Source organism: Drosophila subpulchrella, chromosome 3R (assembly GCF_014743375.2).
Source record: "Drosophila subpulchrella strain 33 F10 #4 breed RU33 chromosome 3R, RU_Dsub_v1.1 Primary Assembly, whole genome shotgun sequence".
Lineage (NCBI taxonomy): Eukaryota > Metazoa > Arthropoda > Insecta > Diptera > Drosophilidae > Drosophila > Drosophila subpulchrella.
In genome coordinates, this window is record NC_050609.1 from 7,682,140 (window position 1) to 7,708,913 (window position 26,774).

The 26,774-nt window shown below is 41.8% G+C and overlaps 5 protein-coding genes across 6 annotated transcripts; 3 read left to right on the forward strand and 2 right to left on the reverse strand.

Annotated features, from left to right (window-relative positions):
• Positions 1–15: 15 nt before the first annotated feature.
• On the forward strand, positions 16–1,438 carry LOC119563378 (TBC1 domain family member 7). Its single transcript, XM_037876729.1, has 4 exons — positions 16–616; positions 674–905; positions 963–1,046; positions 1,110–1,438. The coding sequence occupies exons 1-3, from the start codon at positions 48–50 to the stop codon at positions 1,044–1,046; spliced, it is 885 nt and encodes a 294-aa protein (XP_037732657.1). The 5' UTR covers positions 16–47; the 3' UTR covers positions 1,110–1,438.
• On the reverse strand, positions 1,048–1,803 carry LOC119563379 (28S ribosomal protein S24, mitochondrial). Its single transcript, XM_037876730.1, has 3 exons — positions 1,692–1,803; positions 1,440–1,629; positions 1,048–1,383 (listed from the first exon to the last, which is right to left on the reverse strand). Exons 1-3 carry the CDS (start codon positions 1,707–1,709, stop codon positions 1,094–1,096), a joined length of 498 nt encoding a protein of 165 aa, XP_037732658.1. The 5' UTR covers positions 1,710–1,803; the 3' UTR covers positions 1,048–1,093.
• Positions 1,804–2,338: 535 nt separating this feature from the next.
• Positions 2,339–6,245, forward strand: LOC119556923 (adenomatous polyposis coli protein). The gene is made up of 3 exons (XM_037869413.1): positions 2,339–3,166; positions 3,229–5,445; positions 5,630–6,245. The coding sequence occupies exons 1-3, from the start codon at positions 2,531–2,533 to the stop codon at positions 5,978–5,980; spliced, it is 3,204 nt and encodes a 1,067-aa protein (XP_037725341.1). The 5' UTR covers positions 2,339–2,530; the 3' UTR covers positions 5,981–6,245.
• Positions 6,015–8,033, reverse strand: LOC119556931 (vesicular integral-membrane protein VIP36). Its single transcript, XM_037869426.1, has 5 exons — positions 7,695–8,033; positions 7,508–7,623; positions 7,248–7,445; positions 6,865–7,194; positions 6,015–6,491 (listed from the first exon to the last, which is right to left on the reverse strand). Exons 1-5 carry the CDS (start codon positions 7,831–7,833, stop codon positions 6,285–6,287), a joined length of 990 nt encoding a protein of 329 aa, XP_037725354.1. The 5' UTR covers positions 7,834–8,033; the 3' UTR covers positions 6,015–6,284.
• Positions 8,034–11,979: 3,946 nt separating this feature from the next.
• LOC119563322 lies at positions 11,980–26,318 on the forward strand. Of its 2 annotated transcripts, none has more exons than XM_037876657.1 (5): positions 11,980–12,061; positions 12,372–12,430; positions 21,080–21,239; positions 21,798–21,896; positions 26,019–26,318. In XM_037876657.1, exons 2-5 carry the CDS (start codon positions 12,422–12,424, stop codon positions 26,153–26,155), a joined length of 405 nt encoding a protein of 134 aa, XP_037732585.1. In that variant the 5' UTR covers positions 11,980–12,061; positions 12,372–12,421; the 3' UTR covers positions 26,156–26,318. The 2 variants fall into 2 exon arrangements, with proteins under 2 accessions (XP_037732585.1, XP_037732586.1); XM_037876658.1 differs by lacking the exon at positions 11,980–12,061 and adding an exon at positions 12,075–12,092.
• Positions 26,319–26,774: the final 456 nt, after the last annotated feature.

The window sequence follows — 26,774 nt, forward strand, 5'->3', positions numbered from 1 at the left end:
TTGTCTACAAAACTCCCACCTCTATTGTTCGCTACAAAAATGTAAAAATGACCATGAACACAGACGAAAGAAACTTTAGATCCAGCTACTACGAGAAATGCCTGATTAACAGCGTCGAGGAGAAGAAGTCGCTAAACAAACTGCTACAGGATGACATCCGCAACCTGAACAAGTTGAAACAGTTCTGCATGAACTACACGGTGCCCAACATACATAGGAGCTATCTGTGGGCTCTGGTAATGGGCATTCTGCCGCTCCACAAGGCTTCCACGGCCTACATACGCGACCAGAGGCGCGAAATGTACGAGGATCTGCTGCGGGCCGTGACTGTGCTCCGGTGTGCCGAACAAAAGGATAAGGAGTTGGTCATGCACACCATGTGGCTCCTGGAGTCCAATCGACTGTGGCACGGCAACTCCAGTGCCAGTCTCCAGGCGGACGACATGCACTTCATCGAGATAGTGCGCACCCTGCTTCAGATATTCAACGACGACGTGGAGACCTACTGGATTGCCAAAGGATTCTACAAGTACACCCGCGAGCTGAAGAAGGAGTGCGTCAAGCTGAAGGAGCAGACGCAGATTATGCTCAAGCGGGAGGATCAGTCGTTGTGCAAGTGGGTTTCTATCTGACTGGACTGGTATCTTAACTGATTTGTCTGTATTTCCTTTAGCCATCTGGAGGAAATTGGCCTGTTTGATGGCAACTCAACGCTGCTGGACAACTGGTACATTACCTGCTTTGCCGGTGTCATCTGTGAGACCGTTTTGGTCAAGATCTGGGACAAAGTCTGTGGCGGCTCCCGCAAAATTGTTGTATTCCTGTTTGTCGAACTAGTCAAGGATATTAAGTCCCTGATACTCAAGCAGAAAACCCTGCCTGACTTCAAAAGACTGATAGAAACGGTAGGCGAATCAAAAATTGACTGATTAAACCCTTGGCTTATCATAAATCCTCTTCAGGTTAAGGATCTCGACGGCGTCATTGTGAACAAGGCCATTAAATCGTTGCAAAACAACAGCAGCGAGGTCGAGTACACGCACTAAGTAAATCTATAACATTTTTATATTGGACATGTAAATAGCGAAATCAACTAAATGTATTTGAAGACCACGTCCTTTCTGTCACCCACCGTCTGCAGTTCCAGTGTCACGGGGCACTGCATCCAGTAGGAGAGCAGCTCCTCCGTGTAGCCAATAAGGAAGTACATTTTGCGTGGGGTGATCGCCTGACGGATGAGGGCCGCAATCCTGATGGTGTTGTGCTGCCGCTTGATGATGATCTCGGAGCAGACGAGGGCGTGCCAGGTGCCGGTGACGAACTTGCGGATAAACACATCTTCGATGGCAGTCTGCGACGGACGCAGGGCATCCTTCAACGTGGCTAAAAAAAGGGCGCCATGAATATGAATCCTTAATAAATTGTCTCTCCCAACTTACATGTGTTCCACGAGTTCCACGACTTGCGGTGGCCAATGAAATGCGGAGGATTGGCCATCTCGTAGGTGAGCGGCCTGTTTCGCTTTGTGGTTATGCGGTATCGCCCGGATTGCACGCGACAGCACACGGAGCTGGTGTGGATGCTCGACCGGCTGATTTGCTGCACCTCGGCCGCCACCTGGGGCACCAGCTGCAGGGGGAGTGGGGTGTTTACGATTTAAACGTTTACTTATTATTTATTATTTAACTCACCTTTTTCAGAAAGTTCATTTTTCCGGCAGGCAGAAACAATTTGCGTCCAGCAACAGCTGATGGCGTGACGTAACGGCTTGCTAGAGGTGGACAAGTGTTAGGGAGTATATTCGATTGTTTCTGATTTTAAATTTATAAACATTTTTGTTATTATTTTTAAGTTCAAAATATTGTAATAAAATGTAAGTTTAGTTATAGTTTCTAATTGTTCTTAGAGTGTTTGAGTATTCGAAAAATCTACTTAATAAATTAAAATTTTTTTATATTTATTATAGTATTTAAAAAATATATTGCTTTTATATTTTAAAATTTACTAAACGTATTTAACTTCTAATTCAAATTTCGCGCTTGCCAGCCGGAAAGATCTCGATAACTTATCGATTTTATTTTAATCCTGAAGCAAATAAGTGCTGGCAAATCTAGTTTGCAAAATATAGCTATATCAAGTGTAATAATAGCTAGATATTTCTAATAAATAACGACATGTATCTCATTTTTTTGGATAGATGCCAAGCAAAATTTAACTGAACATTAATTTTTTGGTTTTAAGTAATAGGAAATTTTATAAAAGCTTAGTTCTTCTAGCACTCTCTGAAAATAGCCGGGCCTGGCTAAAAAATAGCTTAATCGACAACACTGGAGCGCTGAGCCTGCGCGCTTGGAAAATGGCTTAAACGCATATCGAACAAAGATCGAGGATCTCAGATCGAAAGGAACTACCTGTTGGAGTGACCTTGCACCAGGACTCTTCCAGAAGCGATCCCGAGGAAGGCCTCTTCCTGGAACTCCTGTACTGAATTCCCTTACAACCGAGGACTTAGGTGGATACATTTAAATCCATGACGCTGAACGAGAGCGACGCCACTCGCCTGGAGTTGACGCGCAACTTCCTGGAGCTGTCCCGCAATCCGGAAACATGCACCGCTCTGCGCAGCTCCGACTGCATCCAGCTGCTGGTGCAGATCCTGCACGCCAACGACGAAGGCCTCTCCACGGCGAGGAAGTACGCCAGCCAGGCGCTGCACAATATTGTGCACAATCATCCGGAGGAAAAGGAGCGCCAGCGGGAGGTGAAGATGCTGCGCCTGCTGGACCAGATCCTTGACTACTGTAACTTCCTGCGCACGCAGCTGCAGAGCGGTGGCGAGGCCATTGCGGATGACGAGGATCGCCATCCACTTGCGGCCATGAAGCTCCTAATGAAGGCCAGTTTTGACGAAGAGCATCGCCAGACAATGTGCGAACTGGGGGCTCTCAAGGCGATCCCCAATCTAGTGCATCTTGATCATGCGGTCCATGGACCGGCCGCCGGCAGAGAACAGTGCAATGCCCTCAGGAGCTACGGTCTTATGGCCCTCACGAATCTCACTTTTGGCGACGAGAACGTCCACAACAAGTCATATCTGTGCGGCCAGCGGCAGTTCATGGAGGTGGTAATTGCCCAGCTGAACACGGCTCCGGATGAACTGCTTCAGGTGGGTTAATTCTTCAAGCTCAATATTCAAACCCTAATAAGAAAACGTTTAAACTTTTCTAGGTCCTGGCTGGAGTGCTTCGCAATCTCTCCTGGCGCGCGGACAAGCATATGAAGACCATATTTAACGAACTGGGCACGGTAACATCCTTGGCTCGAGCAGCAATGCAAAACAAAAGCGAGAACACCCTAAAGGCCATACTCTCCGCGCTATGGAATCTCTCGGCGCACTGCAGCACAAACAAAGCGGAATTCTGCGCAGTGGATGGAGCCCTGGCCTTTTTGGTGGGAATGCTCAGCTACGAAGGTCCAAGTAAAACCCTCAAGATCATCGAAAATGCGGGTGGCATCTTGCGGAATGTGTCGAGTCACATTGCAGTGTGTGAGCCATACCGCCAAATCCTACGGCGTTACAATTGCCTGACCATTCTGCTGCAGCAATTGAAATCGGAGAGCCTCACTGTGGTGAGCAACTCCTGCGGAACACTGTGGAACCTATCAGCGCGCTGTCCCGAGGACCAGCAGTACCTCATCGACCACAATGCCATTCCCCTGCTGCGTGCTTTGATCAGCTCCAAGAACTCAATGATTGCCGAGGGCAGTGCTTCGGCTCTGAAGAATCTGGTGAACTTTAGGGCTACCCTGGAGCTGATGCCCAATGGAGATGGTGGATCCCTGCCGCTGGACACGGAGTCTGGCCATGGTGGCACCCTGCCACGAAGGTTCAGCTCACTTCGTCTTAGCTCGAATCCCACAGGTTCTCTGAAAAAGGTTCGACCTTCCACAGTGAGCACTACTGGCTTCCTGAACAGAAAGTGCGAGAGTCGCGAGTCCATTTACTCGGGTAAGTCCGACTCCACTAAATACTCAACCAAGTCGGAGGGAGCCAAGAATCCCTTCGAGATTGTCACACCGACGGAGGAGCAGCCCATCGACTATTCCATGAAGTACATGGAGCACAAACCCAGTAGCAGTAAGACCTTTGAGATTGACTTGGACCAGCCCACAGATTTTAGTGCTAGATATAAGGAGAGACGATCCGTTCAGTCGGCACAGCCGGAGATAAAGACGGAGACCAATGAGATTAGGAGCAATGAGTTGCAGTTGGCCAAGTCCTCCTCGGCCACAGAGCTGCGAAATGGTCCAGGACTTGTGGCGGTTTCAGCAGCCAAGCAGAAACTCGCCACCGAAACGGAGACGGAAACAGCAGAGCGACCGATCAACTATTGCGAAGAGGGAACCCCTGGAAGCTTCAGTCGCTTCGACTCCCTCAACAGCCTGACGGAGAAACCGGAAAAATGCATGGTGCCAAAGACGCCAACGAAACCTGTAGCTCAGCTGGGACAACTGGACAGAAATACTCCTCAAAACATCGACTCCGCGCTGGAAACTCCACTAATGTTTTCTCGGCGCAGTTCAATGGACTCACTGGTGGGCGATGACGAGACCATTGCCTGTGAAGATAATGGATCTGTGATCAGCGAGTACAGCCGGATGCAGAGTGGCGTCATCTCTCCCTCGGAGCTGCCGGATTCACCAACCCAGAGTATGCCGCAGTCGCCGAGAAGAGATAGAAAGATGCCCACTCAAAACAACTCGGAGACACCGGATAGGAAGCCTGGCAATGTGTTCGAGGACAAGCTAAACAGATTCCACGTAGAGCACACGCCTGCTGCCTTCTCCTGCGCCACTAGCCTAAGTAATCTGAGCATGTTGGATGACTCCAATGCCAACGCCATTCAAGGTCAACGTACAAATGATATTAATGGAAATGGCGATGCTCCGCGTAGCTATTGTACGGAAGACACTCCAGCCCTGCTTTCCAAGGCGCCGAGCAACAGTGATCTTTCCATTCTGTCCATACCGAACGATTTGAATGCCAATGAAGAGGAGCTGCCAGTGCCAGCGCCTCGAGCTGATGTTCCTGGGATGGACACTCGGATGCCGGCAGAGGATGCCATCTCAAAAATGCGCTGCGGCGGCAGTGCGTTGCCTAGTTATCTGCCAGTGTCGGATGAGATGAGCAAGTACTATGTGGAGGACAGTCCCTGCACGTTTTCGATTATCTCCGGACTTTCCCATCTCACAGTGGGCTCCTGCACGGCAGGGCCCGTTTCGAAACTTCCCCTGAGAAACCCAGAAGAAGCGCAGGCACCCAAGCTTCCTCCCAGACGCAGCGCCGTCCAAGGGGAAGCAGAGCCGCGTCTGCCGCCGAAGAAAAGCGACTCGCTAAGCTCACTCTCCATGGACTCGGATGATGACTGCAATCTACTTAGTCAGGTAAGACCAGTGATCATAGTTCCCAATTGAATGTGTACATTTCATTCATAATATTTGTTTAATTAGATTTACAAAGTATTGTAAGACACTTAAAAACAAGTGACTAACTGAATTTGCAATTGGAATTTAGTTACTTTTTAGAGATTTACTACCCTCAGAATAATTAATCTATTTTCTTTTATAGGCCATTGCGGCGGGAAGCTGTCGACCCCAACCGAGTGGAGCCAGTACCACATCCAGTCTGGCCAACGCCAGCACCAGCACTCTGTCCAGGACAAATGGACAAAAGAAGCAGCCGGAGGATGGTGATAAACCGAACTACAGCTCGGATGACTCATTGGACGACGAGGACGATGATGCACGGTCCAAGTCGCTCTTCGAGCAGTGCATTCTGAGCGGCATGCACAAGTCCAATGACGCCCTGGAGTCGGAGGGTGAGCCGCCGGGGCAGCGACAGGAGACCAGTGCCCGGGATCGGTTTGTGAGCAACCAGGTGCGCCAGATTGAGTCCATGCTAGCCGGGCGTCAGCACTAGCAGCGGATGGAAGGTTAATTGAGAAGCGCATGCATTTGTTGTTTGGTGGCTTTTAATCTTGTCTATGCAATAATATTCTCACGGTCTCAATTTTCCTATAGTTCAGATTAAAAATTTGCACTTAAATTTAACTCTCCAACACGTGTAATATTATGTCTACCCTCTCACGAAAAAATTAAGGAAACTAATAAGGGTGATAAGAAATGGGATACAGTCGCAAATATAAATAAATGTTGGGATCAACTGAGGTCCGGGATACTCCTAACATGATACTTTGATGGACTAGCGCGAGAGGCAAAAGAGCTCAGTAGAAACGTTTTCGCGCATTGCGATCCTTGAAGTAGGAGATGGCGAAGATAGCCACTGCAGCCGCCACGACCACCACGAACAGCAGGATGAAGAAGATCTTGGCGTTCGACATTCCCGGCTTGGGATCCTCCTTGTGCTCACGCGGGGGCTCAAAAGTCTTGGCATTCGGTATGATATTGGTGCGTCGGATAATCTCATCGTGCTGCGAAAACGAAAGAAAATTATGGTTTAATGAACAAGTAAAGTAAAGCTGGTTTTGAGTAATATGATATTAATAAAACACTCATCTTTATCGCGTTTGCTTGACAACATTTTTGTAGCTTTTGAAAGATTAATACGATTTGATTTCAATTTGAAATTGAACAATGTGTTAGACGCCTTCTGCTAAATTATAGCAAGTTTGAGCAATTAAAAACAAGTTCATTCTTATTTTAGACTCTTGTTCCCAAGGTACTTATATACAAATATCGAAAATCGAGCCGGCTTTCGGGTTCCTTGCACTCTTAAGCCGATAAGCTGGCAGATGAGTAAAGCGTATTCCCCTTCCGAGGTTTGCCAAACACATGTGAACTTACATTGACGTTGGAATCCAGGTCGTAGAACTTGAAGCTGTGGATGTCGTGATTATCGGAGAGGTCACCCGTCGTGGCGGACATGCCGAAGTGATAGCCGGTGGGAAGCTCAACGTTGGCGACCACAAAGCAGCTCTTCCACTCATTGCGGTTCTCCAGATCCGTAGACACCGAAAGAATGTCGTTTTCGTATCGAATGCTGACCAGCGTCTCGTAATCCACATTGCGGAAACGAACTTCGCAGCCGGCCAGCTGAGTATGCGTTCCATCGCGATCGTGGTCGTAGCTCCAGCTGCCATTGTTCACCATGGCACTGAGATAAGGATGTTGGTGCTACAAAATCAAAGATTAGTAAAGGATTTTCCATAGCCCTTAGGGCGTCCTACATTGTGTGGACCGTTGTGATTGCTGTAGGTGTCCAGGATAATGGCCAGCCCGGAGAAATGGTCTTTGCTGCCAAAGACCGGTCCTGTTTGCATGCGCTCCTTGGTGTACCAAATGGCAAAGCCGTCGCCAAAGAGTTCAGAGCCCTTGCCGTGCACCTTGAAGCCCACATGCACCTCCCAGTTGCGCGTCATCACGGGCTGGGGAGTGAACACAACAGACATTAGACTCAAAAGGTCAGGAAAAGCGAACACGGGCCTACCGAGTAGTTCCAAAGGGCGCCGCTCTTGGACTGCAAATCCGGCGTCAGTCTTATGTAGTTGCTGGTCACCATCGTGTTGCCCAGGAAGTCCCAGTGTGGCAGGATGACGCCCACGCCTGCAACGGAAAAGCCCAAGCCACGTTAGAGGTACACGTAATCCGTCTTATCAGAGGGCTTAATTACCCACCTTGGAATGGACGCACCAAGCTGTGCTCCCGCTTCATGTAGTCCGGCTCCCTGGGACTGTCCTCGCCGAGCACCGCCAGTGCGGCGACGAGGAAAGCCAGCAGCGCCAGGGAACAGTGTGCGAGCGACGGATTGGTCATGGCTCCCACTTGGATGAAACGGAAAACATACACGGAAAAAAGGGGTATAAACTGGTTCGAAACTTGCAATATTCAATTTAAAAGTAGTCCTCCGGTGGCGGATGATTTATTTTATTTTTTTATTATTATTATTTTATTATTTTTATTTTTGCAGACTATATTTTTTTTCGCCGGCCTATTAGTGGTGGGCAGCTGTGAGTCACTAACTGTGAATGGCAACTATCGTCAGCCTATCGATGGTTAATCACACTTGAATTACAGAGCGCAACTTTAGGGCCGCCCAATAGCAGAATAACAATAGCACGCCATCTTCGCCGTCTTGAGCAACTTAAATTGAAATCGTGGAGAAACTTCATGCACGGAAATTAACTATTTTTTTCGCCGGCCTATTAGTGGTGGGCAACTTTGAGTCACAGTGATTGGCAATTCTCGGCGCCTATCGATTGTTGGTCACACAGCAGTGCTGAGTTGTTATCTAAACTTCATATCGACCGTTATCAAATTTAAATAGCTAACTCCAGTCTATTCGACTGTTTTCAAAAATTGTCTAATGAATTATCTGTAAAAAGTTTTACTGAGTGCCAAATTGAATAAACGAAAAAAAATCTTAAAAGTTCTTTGAAAAACATCAGATTACATTTATATTATAGCTTTAAAGCTGGTGTTTTTCCTTATGAGTTTTCTTTCTTTTAAACACATTAATAATCTTTTTTTTCAGTCCCAGGTTGAAGTATTTTCTCATTTTGTTTTGGAAGCAAACCGATTTCCTCTTTTTTGCGTCAAAAATCAAGAAAAACGGGCCTGCAAAGTTGAACGTAAGTCAACTTTTTGATTAATTTAAATGATAGAAATATTTGTGTGGATGAAAAAATTCACCAAAAAATAACTTAATTTAACTTTGTAACGAGATTTAATTTAGCTATCATATTTAAGATTGAGATAAATTCCTTTTTAAATCTATGGTAAAGATGTGCAACAAATATGGCTCAATTTGCCAATTGTAGCGGAAGTGCAGCTAAGACTGCTAAATTGATGAATGCAAATTATTGTTTTGGACAGTTTCCCCCCTCATTTTGGCGCCTAATTCACGCGTCCAACCTGTTTGCATATTAATAACTTTGGATCGGATTACAACGCCAACAACGCACAGCCAGTTTGTCATGATGTGAGACGTTTTTATGGCTTATTGCACACGCACATTGGCGCCTTCACGCCTCGGGTCTTTTGGCTCTCGGATCTTGGATCTCGAATCTCGAATCTCAGGTGGTGGAAATCGGGGCGGGAAAACCAGTTCCACAACGCCAAGAGTTTTCCTCCTCGGCGTGCGTTAGATGCCAACTTTTCGGGGTCATTGTCAAGGTCGCTGGTCGTGAGAATATACGACTAATAAATGCAAATGCAGCAGGAACTTTGGAATGCAGCTGCATCGGATCGAATCGGATCGGTTTGGAATTATAATTACCGATTCAAATGCACATTTGGGCACAATTAGCCGTGCTAACGGCTAACGGTGCAAGATTTGTGTGTGTGTCACCTGTGAAAGGCGGCGGAGATTCGCGGAGGTTGCTTCCTCAACACGCCGCTAATTGGCATATAACGTGCCTAATTATATCAGTCATTTATGAAATCATTTCACTTTTCACCTCTCTCAAAGCAACTGCAACAACCACACAGGTGCATTATCTGAGCCAGTTTCCGCCGAGATATATGTATGTACATACTCTCGACTCATTCGTTCTTGTCGCCCCGCAATATTTGACTCACCTGTGCGATCAAGATCGACTTCCTCATGGATTCGAGTGAGATATGGCGGTTATTTTGGGTTCCAGCATTTCGGGGAGTGGCGGTTTTGAAAAGCTGCCTAATGAAAGTGGCTGATCGCATTGATTAATCGCTCCGTGGGTCAGAGTTTCCCACTCATGATGCGGCAATTATCATGGCTAGACCATCGCATCATGTCTTATTTATAGAATAGTTATGTAGAAGATAGAATCTGGCAATTAGTCGCTCACTTAAAAGCTCATTTATAAAATACGGCTATCGGCTGTCAAGTGCGGACAAGTTGAGGCCCAAACAAGCCGCACTTTTCAATTCCTCAATTCCTCAAAGAGGCAATAACCTGGGGGCCAGGCCAAGACAGGCCAAATCTGAGGCCGCTCGGTGATTGATAACCTGCTACCTGCTGGATATTGGCTGCCGCACAAAAAGAAAAAAACCAAAGAAAGCCAAGCTAAAAGTACGGGCAAGGCAATTGGCTAATTGATTCAGCATAAATCAATGGCAATCAACAATTAGCCGCATTAATTGCCTCGCTTACAGCAATTGAAACTGAACTTGACCCTCTCGCCATGGAGTGGACTGAAGACAATGCAAAAATTGAATAGAAGAGAACAGAACGGAAGGCCAGTAAAACACAATACTCTGGCCAAATGTTTGGGGTTCGATCACGGAGCTAACTGCAGGGGACTAAACTAGATTATACAAAAATCAGTTTGAGTCTATACATAGAGTCTTAAACAAGATTTACGCACTATTAATATTATCTTAAATAAACCATAAATTACTAAAACCTATCCTATAGAAAGCAATAAGTCACTAGATAAAAAAAGATTTAGAAAGAGCCTAAGTTATGTTAAGTTATAAAAATAATATGATATGATATGATATAAGATATAATATTAAAATAGTTTTACAAATATAATAGCAGTGTCTTTTATATTAGTTTAACATATGTTTTTAACTACTGAAAATTAAATATGATTGTATAAAGTAATTCCTAAACTATAGACATTTCAAGATCTGGTAAAATATTAGTATATTTTTCCATCTACCTTTAATTTTAAGAAACCATTAAAATATAAATAAATTAATAAAACAAAATGAAAATAATACAAAAAGTGTTACATCTTAAATAACAAATGTATACAACATTATTTAAAAATATGCTTTATCAATCAATAAAATATGATCAAATTTAAGTTCTATAAACTTACATTTTTCTATAAGTTGCAATAGAAATTTCTAAACATTTTCTGATTTTCTAAAATGTTAATAGATTTGGTTAATACATTGAAACACAATCAAGTAGCTGATGTAACCCTTTGTGAAGAGTATAAGTTATTAGTCAATCGCTTCGACTTTGGCGGTTGCAGCCAGCCAAGGAGCTTTTGTGGCCAGCTGAGATTTGAACTTGAACTTGCTCCGGCCCCCCCTTCCCCCTCCCTTGACTGACCCTCTCTGTTTGTCGCATAAAAAACAAAAAACATAAAAAATACAGCACGAACGCATTGCTGGCATAGCAGCAAACAAGTGTGCAAATCGTATAAGATTAAAGCTAATCAAGCATGACAGGCATTCCTCATGAATTTCACATTTATTGCTTATTTTTTTTAAGGGCCACACGCGGCAGCAAATGTCAATCGTTTAACGATACATTTAAGCGGGGTGGATAAGAAAAAAAAAGTCGCCGCCTTATACCATAGATCATAGAATTCCACGCTTCCGCCTGAGAACGTTCGTATTATGATCTTATAATTATGATTCAGATTATGCATATTTGCCATTCTTAGATACTCGAGCGAGCGTAACGTAAATTGTCATTCAAAATCAAGCGAATATCCAGCGATTTTCACGGTCAAGTGGAAGTGTCAGAGGCGGAAATGGCCAAATGTCGCTGTTGTAGTGTTATGTTTTTCACCTGCAATCAAGTCAAGGTGTTGCCAGCTTTCCAATTACATATGCTAGATACACGGTTTTGCATAAGCATCGTCGTTTTCGAACAGCAGCTGATCGAGTCGACCCGTTTGTGCACCCAAACCGAACCCAAAACTGGTTACCGGAACCAAGACGATGAATATTGATTTGCTAGAAAGTTGAATTCGCTACTGCTGCACTCTTGCCATTAACATGAATCGATTCCCTTGCAGAGAACAAACATCACGTGGCCGGGGGTGAATGCAAAACACCATACCCCATACCCCAAGCACCATACTCTATGGCACGTAGTCCCAACAATCCAAACCAAACAAAAAACTCACTCAAATCCCACTCAAAACAAACGCACGGCTGCGCCGTCGACGGCGGCAGAGATCGGGCCATGCTTTATATAAAATCAACTGAGCATATCTGTTGGAATTCATTAAACGTTTTACCGCACAGGCCGACGTACAGCGGTTCGAGATCCGAGATCCAAAAATCCAAAAATCCGAAAACCCGAGAGCTCCACCGTGTAAGACCCCAGCTTTTTGGAGTGCGAGTTGGTACTACACACACCGCAGTTCACACAGCCTTTGGATTCAGTTTTTCCTGGCTTCGCGTGCTCGTCGGTTGTCATCCATAAATAACCCAACATAATAAAAAACAAACCCATCAAAATAACGCATTACGAAACTCGAAACCTAAGAATTTACCAAGCAAACGTAAAAAATTCATACCAAATACCCATGGTTTATAAAGGCTAAAGAAACGTTTTCGTGTTAAATACAAAAGTGCCAGTGTTAAACTTTGTTATAATTTAAATATTTGCTAACTAATTGCAGCTTCTCACACACGCACACACACATTAGCGCAGCTCAATCAACCAGCAAATATGAAATTCGTAAGTATTTTTGCGTTTTTTTCGGTTTTTCCTCGTTGCACTTTGTGCAGCAAGTTCGTTGCCTGAGTCTTTCGTTTTTCGCCACAATTGTCACAGCATTTTTGCATCGGTCGCTAATGCCCCGTAATTGTTAACACGTTCGAGCATCGTTTAAGCCGCAAATGAAGTCAACTATTTCGGTTTGACAGTTGCCAAATGACTGCCGCAGCGGCATTGTTCGCTCCGCAAGAATTTTTATTTTTATTGGGCCCTGGCACTCTAATTTATGGTCCACCGAGTCGTGTGTCAGCGGGCCATGAAAGCCAGGCCACCGCCTCTATAGATCTCTATGTCCATATAAGCCATATAGCCAAGTTTATGTGCAGTATTACACCGGTGATCGGTGACCATCCGCGTTCAAGGCGCTGAAAATTTGATGGAAATTTGAAATTTGAATGCGTATGTCCAAAATATGCATATTTCAATCAAGGTTTCTCGGCATAATTAGATCTTGATAGCTGGGTTTATGAGCGAGTTGGGAATGCTGGCCAGTCTCAATTTCTGATTTTAAACATTTCTTTTAATATCACATAAAAGTCTGTATTTCGTAATTTTGTATTTTCACTTTCATTTGAATTTTTCAAAAAACCAGTTACATTAAAATGTTAATGGTTGAAAATGAATAATATTACCCTTCAGTTTTGAATGTTTGCTTAAGCACAGTTTTATTTAAGTCAAGCAATAATTATTTTAATAATTCTTGATTCCAAATATGATTTTAATTATTTTCCTTATTGTCCAATTAAAATTCTTTCATTTATAAAACAAACGAATAAACAACTTTTTAAAGATATATTTAATGCTGGTAAATTAAAAATAAGATTTTCTGAAACCATTTAAAATTTCATAATCGCTAAATGATTTGGAGGTTCCATTAGTCACTTCAAGACCAAATAAAACAGATTTACTTAGTTATTTTAAATGGGTAAATCCAAGCGGTTAATTCAACTAATTTTCATAAACGCTGGCCTTTTTTCCCATTATATTCTGAATCATATCAACGTTTATGGGTCAATGAAACGCGAAATTATAGTAGTAAACATATTTAATAAGAAGTCCAAACAGTTTCCGCCACGCAGTTTATAATCAAGTCGAGTAGCCCGCAATTACATGGGAAAACGCACGCGAAATCGCTGAAAAAATACGAAACTCTCAAGTTCACGATGAAGGCCATGGAGATCTGTGATCCGGGGGGATTTTGGGTACGCAGACTGCCGGCAGACAGATCGGACAAGAAAACGAGCCGAAAAAACGTGCTTGGGCATGCGTTTTGTAACTTAATTGAGAAGTGCGATACACACGCGCCAATGGCCAAAAGCTAAAAGCTGAAATGCCAAAGCCAAGACCAATTGATATGGCCACTCCAGTGGCCGGCTGACCAACTTCTCGGCTCCCATTGCGTGTCCCAAGCCGGCTCTTAGCCAAGAAAAAAAAAGCATAAAACCAAACCCCAGATGCAGTCATGAATGAATCAAATGAACCGCAGTTGTGCGTGGAAATTGGCAAGAAAAAAAAATATGTAAGCAAAAACAAGACAAGCTCAAAATCAAACTTAAACATTATAAAAATGCAAGCGTGCATTGCATTGGAAAATATGGTTTAGGCTTATGCAATATTCCCCGAGACTTTGGGTGCTGAAAAGGGGGTCTGAAGGGGGGGGGCATATCCAGGTAAGACTGGCACCCTGGGAAACCGCAATCAACGTCGCTCTCGATTAGGATTCGACCATGCACACGAACAAGATTTATTAATTGCTCCCAGCCAGCTCTGTTAATCGCTTTAGCCTAGCTTCAGCAGATGTCCGTCCAGATCTCAACTTACCATATAGCATGGTATACGTATAGCAACCTACAATGTGGCCGCCTTTTGCGTGTGGAAATTCAAATTAATTGCCATACGTACTCGTACGATTTGATGTCGCATTTTGTACCTTGTATTTTGGTTTTCGGATCTGGGTCTTTGGATTCGGTTGCGCTTGGCTTCCCCCTAATGAAGATGTCACGCCGGAAAGTGCCGATTGCCCAATGATCAAGTACGGGGACAACGACAAGTCCACAAGTCCAATCCATGCATAATTACTCGCAGCCTTTGCTTTTTGTTTGGGTTTTAGTTTCGGTTTTTGGCTTTGGCTTACTGCTCTGGGTCAACACACTGCATATGAAAGAAAAATTCTACATAAATATTGGGAAAATTATAGGTTAAAGCTAGATGTTAGAATATCAATCAATACATTTTGAATAGGTTTTTTGGGATAGGATGTAAATTTTCAACTGCTTGACAATCGTTTCAATGAAATTCGGAATAGTTTTAAATATTTCAATATCTATTTAACATTCTTCAAATGTTCTTTGAATATTAAGTTGATAGTTACAATTTTTTTGTGTGTACTCAAGCCATATTCCTTAAAGAAAACTTCTAAGAATCTTTAATATTTTAATAGTTTCCCCATGAATATAGAAATAATAAGATAGACATAGAAATATACGATATGCAATTTATTATCACTATTTAAATTTAAATTTACAAATTTAAATTTAACTACCAGTTAATCTTATACTTTAGATTTATTTTTGGGAGTTTATTTTACCCTGAAGGAATCACTTTAAAAGTTTAATTAAATAAATTAAATTTGACTTGGTAAATGAATCTAGGATTGTAGCCTTTTCATTGAATCAGAAAGTATGGGCTAACTTCTTTCAAGGAGAAGCATTTATGTCAGTTTTTGGGGAGCGTTGAACACTCTAGTCTCTCGGCAGGAGTGGGACATTCCGGCTCCGAGCAGGAGACACCGCTTTCTGGGGCTCCAGGCCATGTCATTCGATATCGTCCCATCGGACTGAGCGGGCTCAACAATTTTTATTATGCTTTTCTATCGCTGGACGGCGATTAGCGTTGGAGTTTGAATAGGATTTCAGGCTCTGGGCTGTTGCAATAGCACGACTCCAGTGCGGGATTCGGATAGCCAGGTGATCGGCAAACCAGGCAACCATGTGTCCATGTAGTCAGTCACTCAGTTGGCCAGTCGTCAGGTCAGTCGGCGGTGGTGGAGTACCCATGGCAAGTGCATGCCATATGTACACATGTCCAGTTGGGGTCTCAAAAAACAAAGAAAAAACAAAGCACTGCCCACATGCTACGGTTTGCCAGTTGCGAAAAGTATGGTATTTGTGCCTATAGATATTCGCGGTCCATTACCATATTTATGAGGCATGTGCGTCGTCGTCGTCTGGCGCTGTGTTTGGCATTTTGTCAGACTCTAAACGATACAAATTTGCCCGACTTGCAGCTGGAAACCAGTTTGAACTTGAACCCATTTCACTGGCAGGAAAAAGAAAAATCGGAAAATCTAGAATTCGAAATATCACGATTCTCACGCTGCCACGACGGCTGGCAATTTGCACTTCCTAGCCAAATTGATGTTTAATAATTCAATTACAATTGACAATAGATTGGGCAACAATCAGCGGGGCAGCTGGCCACGAAGTCGCCAACTGACTCCATTTCCCACCTATTAAACGCAATTCAAAGTAATTTGAAGCGGCAGTTGTTGTTTTTGGGTTTTTCCTTGCTTTTCCTATAGCCATGGTTATTTTTTTTTTGCGGCTGTTGGCCAGTTGCACCTACTACATCCAACACTTTGCAGCGATCCAGCTTTGGACAAGCGGCGTTATTTGCGTTTTGGGGAGCTCCCAGCTCCCAGCTCCAAGCTCTCAACTCTTAACTAAAGCTTCCGTGTTGAAAGTCAGCCAAATTGTTGCTCAATAGAGCATTGACCTCTCTGCCAAAAATGAGAAAAAAAGAAGGCGTTGTTGCCTATCGTTAACAAAAGATAACAATAATAACTCGTGTTCGGGGCTCGAGTTCAATTGTCTCGCTCCAATCACATTCACTTTTCCATCTGCGATGTGAAAACTCCATCACATGAAATTAATTACGCTCAAATGGACAAACGACCCGCATGGCAAATGACAAATCGGTTAAAGTTTAAATATAAACAAGATAAATTAGCAGCTGCTCGCCTGCCACCTGGCTATCCATCAGCCTTTTAGCTTTTCCCTCTGAGTCATGCAAATTTTTGGGGTATATTTGGCAGCCAAAACTTCTAAAACCAACTCGAAAACATTTAAAGTGCAGTTTCGATTACCTGTTGAGTCCGCCTGGCAATAAACATAATTTATTTTATAGCGCACACTGGAAGCCAATCAAAATCGAAATGCCATAAAGTGCATAAATGAAAAATCAAATTGAAAACAAGAAGGGAGTAGCTAGATGAAATAGTAGTAAATACCTCTTGGAAAGTGTCTAAAGGGGAGCAGTTCAGGACTCTCGAATAGTGAGACTTTAACAATCCTTAGTCAAGATCTATAAACTATGATAGGTGATAACCAATAAGCAATTAATTAAGTGGGAAATTGGAAGGGGACAATTGTTATGTTGATTATAGTGGCTTTTAAATACACTTGGTAAACAAATTTGGAACTTTAAGATAATAATGAACTGAATATCTTTTTTAGGAATTTAATAATAATAAACTAAATTAATAACTTGAATGGCTTTATCAAAGAAAACAATTTTATAAGAATTTAAGATACAAGAATCTTTAAACTTAAGGGATTTAAGATTATATTAAACCATAAACATACCTTATAAGATTTAAACAACGTTAGCTTGAGGAATTCTATAAAAAAGTTCAATTCTAGAACTCTGGAAATATGTAGGATGATTTGATATTAAGTAAAAAACAGGAATGACAAATGCTAAGCTCTTCATAATTAGGATTAATGTAGCTTAAACTGTCAAAACAAAAAAGCCTCTATGCAGGTACAAGCTCCTTAAGGAAAACCAAGATTACAAGTCAATTGTTATTCATTTTCAACTGCCACAAAAGTCGGCTTGCAGGGATTTACAGGTAGTAAGTATATCTGCGGCATGACAGAGCTATTATACCCCGAATCCAGGGGCTATCAGCGTTTGGGGCTAACGAGACAATGTAGCTATCGTCGTCTGTCGGCCGTCCAAGGTGCTCCAATGCAGCTCCATGGTGCTCCAGCTCCAAGTGGCTTACTGATTTTTTACCTGGCTTTTTATTTGGCTTTATATGCGCTGGCACGCTCACATGTTGCTGCACTTAATCATTGTTTGTGGGTGGGTGGGTTTTATTTTCGCATGAGCCGCCGTTGGCCAACAGTAAAAAACAGCTAAAACAGTCAAATAGAAAAAAAAAGGAATTGAAAAAACAGCCACCGATATTTGAATTGTGTGTGTGTTTTTTCTGGTGTGGTTTCTGGTGTGGTTTCTGCTGCTCCACCAGAGTGTTTTATAGCAGTCCAAGCAGTTCCAATTACGAAATCATATCTAAGGTCATTTGTTCGGCTAATTTGTCGGAATTTTAGTGGGAGTAGGGGTTGGTCGGCAGCCCAGGAAGACCGCAGGCATTGTTCCCCACACCACCGCTAGTCACCCACTAATTAGCCCCAATTAATAGCCACTAAATTAGCCAAAGCTATTACTTTCAAAAGCGGCAGCTGTTAGGCTGTGATCTAAAGGAATTCGCGGAATTTCAGATGCAAACTGCCGGCTGACGACATTTTGACGGCTACATGTGTTTACAAAGTCCCCGGTGGAGTATACCCACTGACCAAGAGTGCATTTTCTGGCCAAGATTGAATTTTCTGACCAAGAGTGACTGGCAGTGGCACAGTTGAACGGGGAGAACCGATGCTAAAACCATACCCACTGGTCAAGACAGATGGATCCAATTTGTTTGGCTCTGTTTTGAAAGCCTCCTCCAACAGCAGTTTGTGTCTCATTTCCGTTTGAACAGATTTATGTAGGACGTTTGATTGGTTTTACATCTATTATCAAGTGAATAACATGTTTTTCCAGTCTAAAACCCAATATTTTCATTAGCCAATTGCATTATGTTTTATTAGTACACATTTGTTTTAAAGAATTGGTTCTACATATTCTTTACCAATTTATCTTCTATAGAAAATAAATACAAACTTGATTTATTTGGGTTTTCTTATAGGTATAAACATTTCTAAAATATTTAACATAAGTATGATAATATAACATAAATCCCCTTGACTTCTAAAATGATTAAAAAGAAATTTTTTTTTTATATTGATAAGGATATTAAAGAAATATTTATTCTTTCTAAAAACATTTTCGCAAATTCCCAATATTATTATGATTGTTATTGGCTTCCAAATAAATGCCATATTTAACTGCACTTAACTAATGATGTTTCCGCATTTTAGAGTCGAAATTTGCGAAGTAATCGTTGCAAATGAATTACAGACTGTTTCCATAGCCTAGTCCCCAGATCGGATCATTAGTCACTGGTTCAAGTGAGTCAAAATGACAGATCCGTAGACCTGAACTCTTGTTTTCCGTCAGTTTTTCCCTTAACGATCACATGTTCGTCGCTTTTGAGAACTCTGTACGATCTTTTGGATCTGTGTAAAACCGATTCCTGCGCCACTGTTTCAATTTTTTGGATGTGGCAATAGAGTTAAAGTCTCAGTTTTAGTTTTTTTTTCTGAATGACTGGCAACAAGTGGAGGCACAACAACAACGGCGGCGGCAAACACGAATTAATTAAAACAATTTTTTTCACAAGTCGCTTTGGCTTGTTGGCAACTTTGCGACCGCCTTGTTTGCATATTTTGTGATTATTTTGTAGCATATTTTGGCTAATAGCAATTAGCGTTATTGTTGCAACTTGGCCCCACAGGGATTGTTTTAATTTTGATTTTGATCCCTCGGAAAATTCAGGCAGCCAAAAAGGCGCGGCCCATTAGGCAATTAATGAGGCCTAAAAGCAAAACGTTTGGCAATTTTTGCATATGCATTAGCAGGTTGCAGTCTATGTAGGTATATGTAGGTTTCATATGGTGCATAAAAGAAAATGGGTTCAAAAACGAAAACCCGTTGTATTAAGTCAAATTTGCCCTATGATTAAAGTCAGTCTGCCAGTCAAGTGACTGCCTTAACTAAACTAAGACGTTTTTACTTGGACACACTTGGACCGAAGGCAGAGTGGATTTATGAACCAGTCAGCCAGACAATTTACACAGCATGGGGCCCCCACTTCCACCCACCTCCATAGAGTCTATCTACTATCCACCAACCATTATCCATTACCCATTAGCATCCCAGCCGATCGAGGAGATTGGGGTCAGTGGGAAAAATAATCGCAGCCGCGATTGTGATTGCTATTTAACAAATTTATCACACTTCGGCGCAGTTGTGGCGGCCCAACGTGATGTGCATTGAATAAACTGAATAGAGCGCACATTTTCCTCTAGCCTTGTTAGGCTTTCAAATTGTTCGATGCAGAAAAAAACAAGATTTATAAAAGGAACATAGCCTGATCGACTTTAATTTACTGCTTCTTGGGAGACACAAATCAGTTTGAATACTTCCTAGAGCCCCAATCTGTAATTAAGATTTTATTCTCCTAAACCACTTGCAAACGCAATTTAACTGCCACATACTGGGTTGTTAAGTGAACAATTAAATTTAAAACGCTCACACTTTTTAAGCCACATGCATGCCCAATTAAAATTCGGAGAACGGACACCCAACTGATATTTAAATGTTTCGCAAAAAGGATCAGTTCAACTGGTAGTTTAAAAAATGTTTTTAAGATCTGTCAGCTGATTATGAAACTGAGGATCTTTATAGGTTTTGAAATAAAATTTAAGAAAGATACCTTAGCCTTAACCTTAATTATTTCTAATGAATGATTTATATAATTTTAATTGAGGATCATTATACGTTTAGAATAAAAATTCAGTTTGCAAAAAATGATAATAATCCTTTAGTAATGGATAATATATTTTTTACAAATTTAAAAAAAAACGGTTACGTTGTAGTAAAAGTTAAAACAAATTGCACATTACCATTTCTTGGTCCATTATGAAATTGTGAAGCCTTCTTAATTTGTGACAATATAAAAAACATTAGTCCTATTTTAAATTTTACTTTTTATAAATATCCATTGACAAATTTACCTATTTCACCGAAAATGATTATTTTTTAACTACAAAAAGGTTAGCCTTTTTTATGTTAATGTTCAATAATTAGAGAGCTATTGTCCGCTTGAATGGTTCCACTGGCAATTTCCTTATAAGCAGCCAGATCAAATTGGGCCACATTTGTCATAAATTCGTCATGGGCCATTGGAGCATTTGACGTGGCAAATTGCAGAGGTCTTTTGGCCATCGACCAGAACGGCAATTGAATCGGTGGCGAACTGGAACTGTTAATGGCACTCCGGCAATCTGGGCACTTGGTACTTGGCTCTTTCGGGGCTTCTGGCCTGGCTTTCTGGCTTTCTGGCTCGTGCTCAAGGCGACTGCACTTGACCGGGCCGAAAGCGAACCATGTGGCATTCTGCGTCTTGCGTTCGGTATTTAATTGTCGGCTTATGGCATTGGCACACATTTCCATGGCTTAATTGCTTTGGCCAGCGTGTAACCAGTGCAATTGGCCCGTGCATGCCGCCAGCCATATGTATAATAAGTTAGCAATCCCCCCCCCCTTAGAAATACCCGAATACTCAAATGGTAATATTATCCTAATATCCACATCCACTTGCAGTTAGTCACCATCGCCGCCCTCTGCCTCTTTGTGGCCTTCGCCGCGGGTCAGCAATACTTTTTGGGTCAGTTCCCCAGCCGGGCTCGCTTCGGATTCGATCCCGTGGCGCTGGCGGGACCCTCATCGGCCACTCAGGTTCGAGATCCCCGACAGAACAGAGGTGAGTTTTCATGGGGATCCTAAATTTATAAGGAATTTTTCATCCTTCAAAAACATATAGCTATAAAATATACATTTATTCGTTTAAATTCCTTAGGAACTCTATTTTACATGGGTATATTTAGCTGAAAACGTATTAAAGAGTTTTACGGCCGGTTTTTATTCTTCTAAAACATATAGCTACAAAATAAACAGTTATTCCCATTAACTCTGAGATAAAAATTTGCTTCATGATTTTTACTAGGTAATTAAATTTATGTACCAATGAAGTTGTTCATTTGAGATAGCACTTTTAACGACGCTTTAATTTTGTGAACACTCACCTAGTTAATCATTATTTTTAAACGGTTTTTTTTATTATAAGTGCTTAATTAGGGTGCACATATCTTTTTGGGTCTTTGCTTAGATTATAAAACTTCTAGATTGTTAAACAAAATGTATTAATAGGTTGTAAGCGGTGTTATAACTTACTAAAACTAACTACTACAAAATACAGATTATATCTTGCGTCGTATTTGGCTATACATTTGCACACTTTCTGCCCGTTTTGTTCTTGCAGGACCCGTGGTGTTCCCCCCATCCCCGCCAGATGCAGTGGACGAGTCCAGCGGCGTGGTCGTCGGTGCCTCCGGATACGGTTTTGTGCCGCCCCAGCAAAGTAATGCGAACCTCTTTAAACGCACTGTCTGAACACGCTAGAAAGAGATAGGTGCCCCACCATCTCACTCACTCTCACACACACACACACACACACACACTCCTAGAAGAGAAAAGCTTTATTAGTGCAATATGTAGTCGTGTTTTTGTTATTTCTTTGTTATTGTTGAATAATTGCCCAGTAATTTACAATCCACACACAAATGTCTTATTCGCAGGAAAACTCGTTGGTTAAAGTAACAAATCTTCCCCACACCGAATACCAAATCTTCCCCACACCTATTACCACACCGAATACCAGTAATTAACACACACACACAGCACACGAAAGCACGCACACACACACACACAAATTTTGCACACCAGCACCGGAAACGGAAATGCGTCCCTCTTAGCTAATTACTGCCACCCACTAACTTGGCACACCACCCCCTTCCCCTCCTTTCCCCCTTAAAAGTAAACTTAACATAACTTAGTTTAATTAGCTTGAAAACCCAATGTTAATTACCACCTTATTGTTTCGTTTTGTAACTTGTATTTCTCTTATGATTTCTGCTTCTTTTTAATTTATATTTCAAATTGGAATTGTATTATGATTTTACGTTTTATTTTAACCTTATTTTATTTGTAACCAAAATCTAAATTTAAATTATGAATAAATCGACAAAATATTTTTAAACAAACCAAAAAAAAAAAAACACCATTAAATTTGCAGCATTTGGTTTATGCATTTTTCGTTTTTTAAATGCACCATTTGATTTGTATTTATGTTTGCTATATGGATAAGCACTCGAATTGCTGATCAGTGATCAGTGATCACCGTGGTGGCAATTATTTTAAGCGCACATAAAACTAGCGCCTAATTAACAGCTCCCAAGTGGCTTTGAAGTGCGGCGGCACCGCGATTGGATGGCGGGAAATGGAAATGAATATAGAGACTGCGACTGCGACTGCAGACGAGGACGGAACCGGGGAAACCACCGACTGTGACTTCCACTTCCAAATCGACCTGGGCATGCTCTCCCATCTCGATCTCCCCCCTCTTGACCAGCTTCACAGTTGGCGGAGCAGGTCGCAGGGGAACACATGTACTCGTACTCCTCCAGGTGGCCGGGGGATCGGGACAAAGCGATGCGAATGCAAATGGGTAGATAAGCATTGTAAGGTGCCGAATCCCTTGGCCTATCTGGCTGGGATCTTTGCAGAGAACGAAGTAAAATCCATCTGGTTGGATTTCCAAAACTTATTAAACTAACTAAAAACATGACCTACAACCAACTAACTACTCTAAATCTCCAGTTTTAACGCTCACAAAAATTAAAGACAACGTTTACCGTCAAACAAAAGACTTAGGAAACGAACTAGATTAATATTTTTCAGCTGACATTTTATTAGTTTGTTATACATTCAAGTAACAACGCCAAATTTTAAGTACCAAACAAAAGAACACTATTTTTTAGGGAAGATTTTATTAGTTTGGTATTTATTATTAACATTAAATTTTAAGTGTCAAACAAAAGACTTAAGAAACGAACTTTATTACTATTTCCAAGACGAGATTTCATAAGTTCGCTATAAAGTTAATAGAATAAGCTGTAAAGTCACTTGTTTAAACAAAAGACTTGGGAAACGAACTAGAACCCTATTTTTAATAGTTTGAAATTTATTATTGAACATTAAATTTTATGTGTCAAACAAAAGACTTAAAAACGATATTGATTACTATTTCCAAGCCGAGATTTTATTAGTTAGCTTTACTGTTAATAGAATAAGCTGTAAAGTATCTTTTTCAAACAAAAGACTTAGGAAACGAACTTGGGAACGATAAAAACTCAGTTTTAGTTGATTGGAATTTTTTAACCTGCCTATTTAATCTTAAATCTTAAATTATACAACATTTAAAAATGTTATTAACATTTTAGTGATGATAATTCATAACAGATTTTATTTCAATTTAATTAGGAGAGATCCTAAGAAAAAAGATCATTTTCTTTTCAAGGTTCCGTATAAAAATATGGGATAGATAAATAAATGGCTAATATAGGGACTTAGGATATAAAAATAATTTGAGCTCTATAATTCAGACAGATTATTATCATTCAAATTTTTGTAACTTTCTCTGTCTGCAGCGTAGAGTCTTGAATAGTTTTTCCTTGAGTAGAACCAAAAGCCCAGGCAAATCGACATAACCCCAGCTTGTAGAGAACATAAACAGTTTCCTTAACGATCCGAGCAGAAGCAGGTGCTGGAGCAACAATTGCTGCCAGCTATTCGCGATTCGCGGCTCCAACTCAGACCGCAAATGGTCCCGTGCCGGATTCAAAGTGGAATCTGGTCTGGTGAGGAATGAAATGGAGCTGGAGCTTGGGATGCAGATGGAGACGGAGATGGGGATGAGGGTGGAGGGACGGAGCAGACTTTGGCCAGACGGAGTCAATGATATGCGCGACTAATGCGGCTTTTGCATTTGCCGCATGCAAAATATGTTGGCAGTTGATTTTCGCTTTTTGCGAGCGCAGCTTGCTCTGTTTTTGCATATCGATATTGGAGCATGCAGAAATGGGGCAACTTTTTCTATATCTTTGTGTTGTACGAACTAAGCTGGAGGACTCCGACTCCGACTCCCAGGCTTATTGTACAAATGAATGGAGAGAGACAACATTTCACAATGGACTGGAGCGTAAAAAGCGTTAGCGGCTAGCGACGCTAAGTTGAGATAATTTTTACAATTTGACAATTTATGCACGAATTGCCGAAAAGCCTGAGAGAGTCGACAAGGACCAGAGCCATTGTGTAATTAATTTTTGCATGGCCAAAGTTCTCTCTCCCCCCGTCAAGCCGCAGAGCCCAAAAAGCCAAATGGTTACGCAGTGGGAATCGGCTTCCTGATGAGGACTGCCTGCGGCTAGGAGGCCCACCAATCCGCGGGCCATGGTAATGGTTATGGCAGCACCAATCTATAACTGAAGCCGCAGCGTAACAATTGCCCAAGACTGGCGTAGATTAATGGCAGCTCCCCCGCCCCTACAACACATTGCCCTCCTCCACGATCCCCCCCCCTGATTTAGTTCCAGACATGAATTCGAGCGGCGATTGGCCTGCCCGCAATTGGGCAATCTCCAGCCGCAGCCACCCACCGCCCACCACAATTACACAAGGAAAAGTTAGTCCAAACAAAGCTTCCTTGTAACCACAGGCTTTGGTTCTTCAGAAGGCTACAAATTATGGATTACTTACAGTAATATTTAGTTTTAATAAGCTGCTTAAGCATGAACAGAACATCGAAATCATTTGGTTGCCTCAAATCGGATAGGAAATAGGAAAACAAAAGACTTAGAAAACAAACTTGAGGCTGTGAAGCATTTTTAAATGAATTGAAGTAAGTTTAAATGGGGGTTTTATAATATTATAAAACTCTTTTTATTTTCCGTTTTCTAAGCCTGATATTATAGCATCTTTATAAACTACAAATAAGAAAAGTTTTACTTTAAGAGAGTTACAATTTAGAATATCATTTTGAAAAATTTGATTAAATAATTTTGAAAATCAAATGGTAGAAAATGTTTATGACTATTAATTTAATAGAATTCTTAAGAAATAAGAAATCCTGATATTAAAATCTTAGGGAATTTGATTTTTTGAAAATTTTAGGATTTTCTAGCTAGATTAGGTAATCAATATTCGCAGTGTACATACCGATGGTGCAGGGGCAGTGGCAGTTGAAATGGTCAAATGTGACCGACATTCTAATCAAAGTGGCTGGGCGTTGTCAGACGAACGGACGACTCGGTGGACAATCAAAGGCGATGGAAATCGGCTAACGACTGTGACGTCGGCGACCGCGATTGCAGTGGCCGTTGTGATTGACGGAGTGAGCTTTAGACCCCGTCGCGACCTTCGAGCTGTGTCATTGGGTGACGCCCACGCTTGGAATTCACCACTTGGCACCGCAGCACCGCAGCACCACAGCTGAAACCACAATTAATACCCCCCGATAGCCAATACCCCACCCCACTCCCCCCACCAAGTGCACTTGCCCAATAGATATATCCAATAATCCAATATTAATCATGCCGCGTCGAGTGAGAAAACCGAATTAAATTGCTTTTGTTTGTTCGAACAGCAGCGGCGGCTGTGGCCGTGGCGGCGACGGGGGATCCGTCAACGTACTTTAGCACCACATTCCAGACCCCCGACACCGCCTATGCGACATATAACTTCTTCGGAAGTCCCTACACCACGCGGTTTAGATACTTCTGAGCAGGATGGAGTGCACAGGCCAAAGTCGAACCCCGAGTCATGTTGAGTGGTCAGTGGAGCAGGAGATGGAGGACTGACTGCAGCCGGAGAAGTAGGAGCAAGAGCTGGAGACTAGAAACAATTTTCTTGTAAATAAATGTGTTAACTCTTATTAACAAATCAATAGGAAGAGCGTTTTTTAACTTAAATGAGGACTAAAGATGCCAAGATCATGTAATTATAAATACTTTAAAATTGGATCTCTTACGTTGTTTTTAGTGATACCTGAAAATGATAACCTTTTACTTTTTTTTTGAATAAAATATCTACTAAGAGTAAACAAATCTTTTATTTTCAATGTAAATGGCTTAGGGTATCTAAGTGGCGTTGTCATATAAATAACGTGATAACTTATTTACACAACATGCAAAGTTAATTGATATATATTATTTAAGCAATAGCTGCTAAAAATAGTTGATACTTATTCACAAGTCAGTCACCGATCGCATTTCTGTGATGCACATTTGAATTTATCATTTTCTAATGAATGAACATTTCCGTATTTGTTGGTGTCTTAAGGTATGATTTCCTAGGAATAAATTTGTGTAGGTAAAGTAAAAAAAAACAATCAAGCATCTAA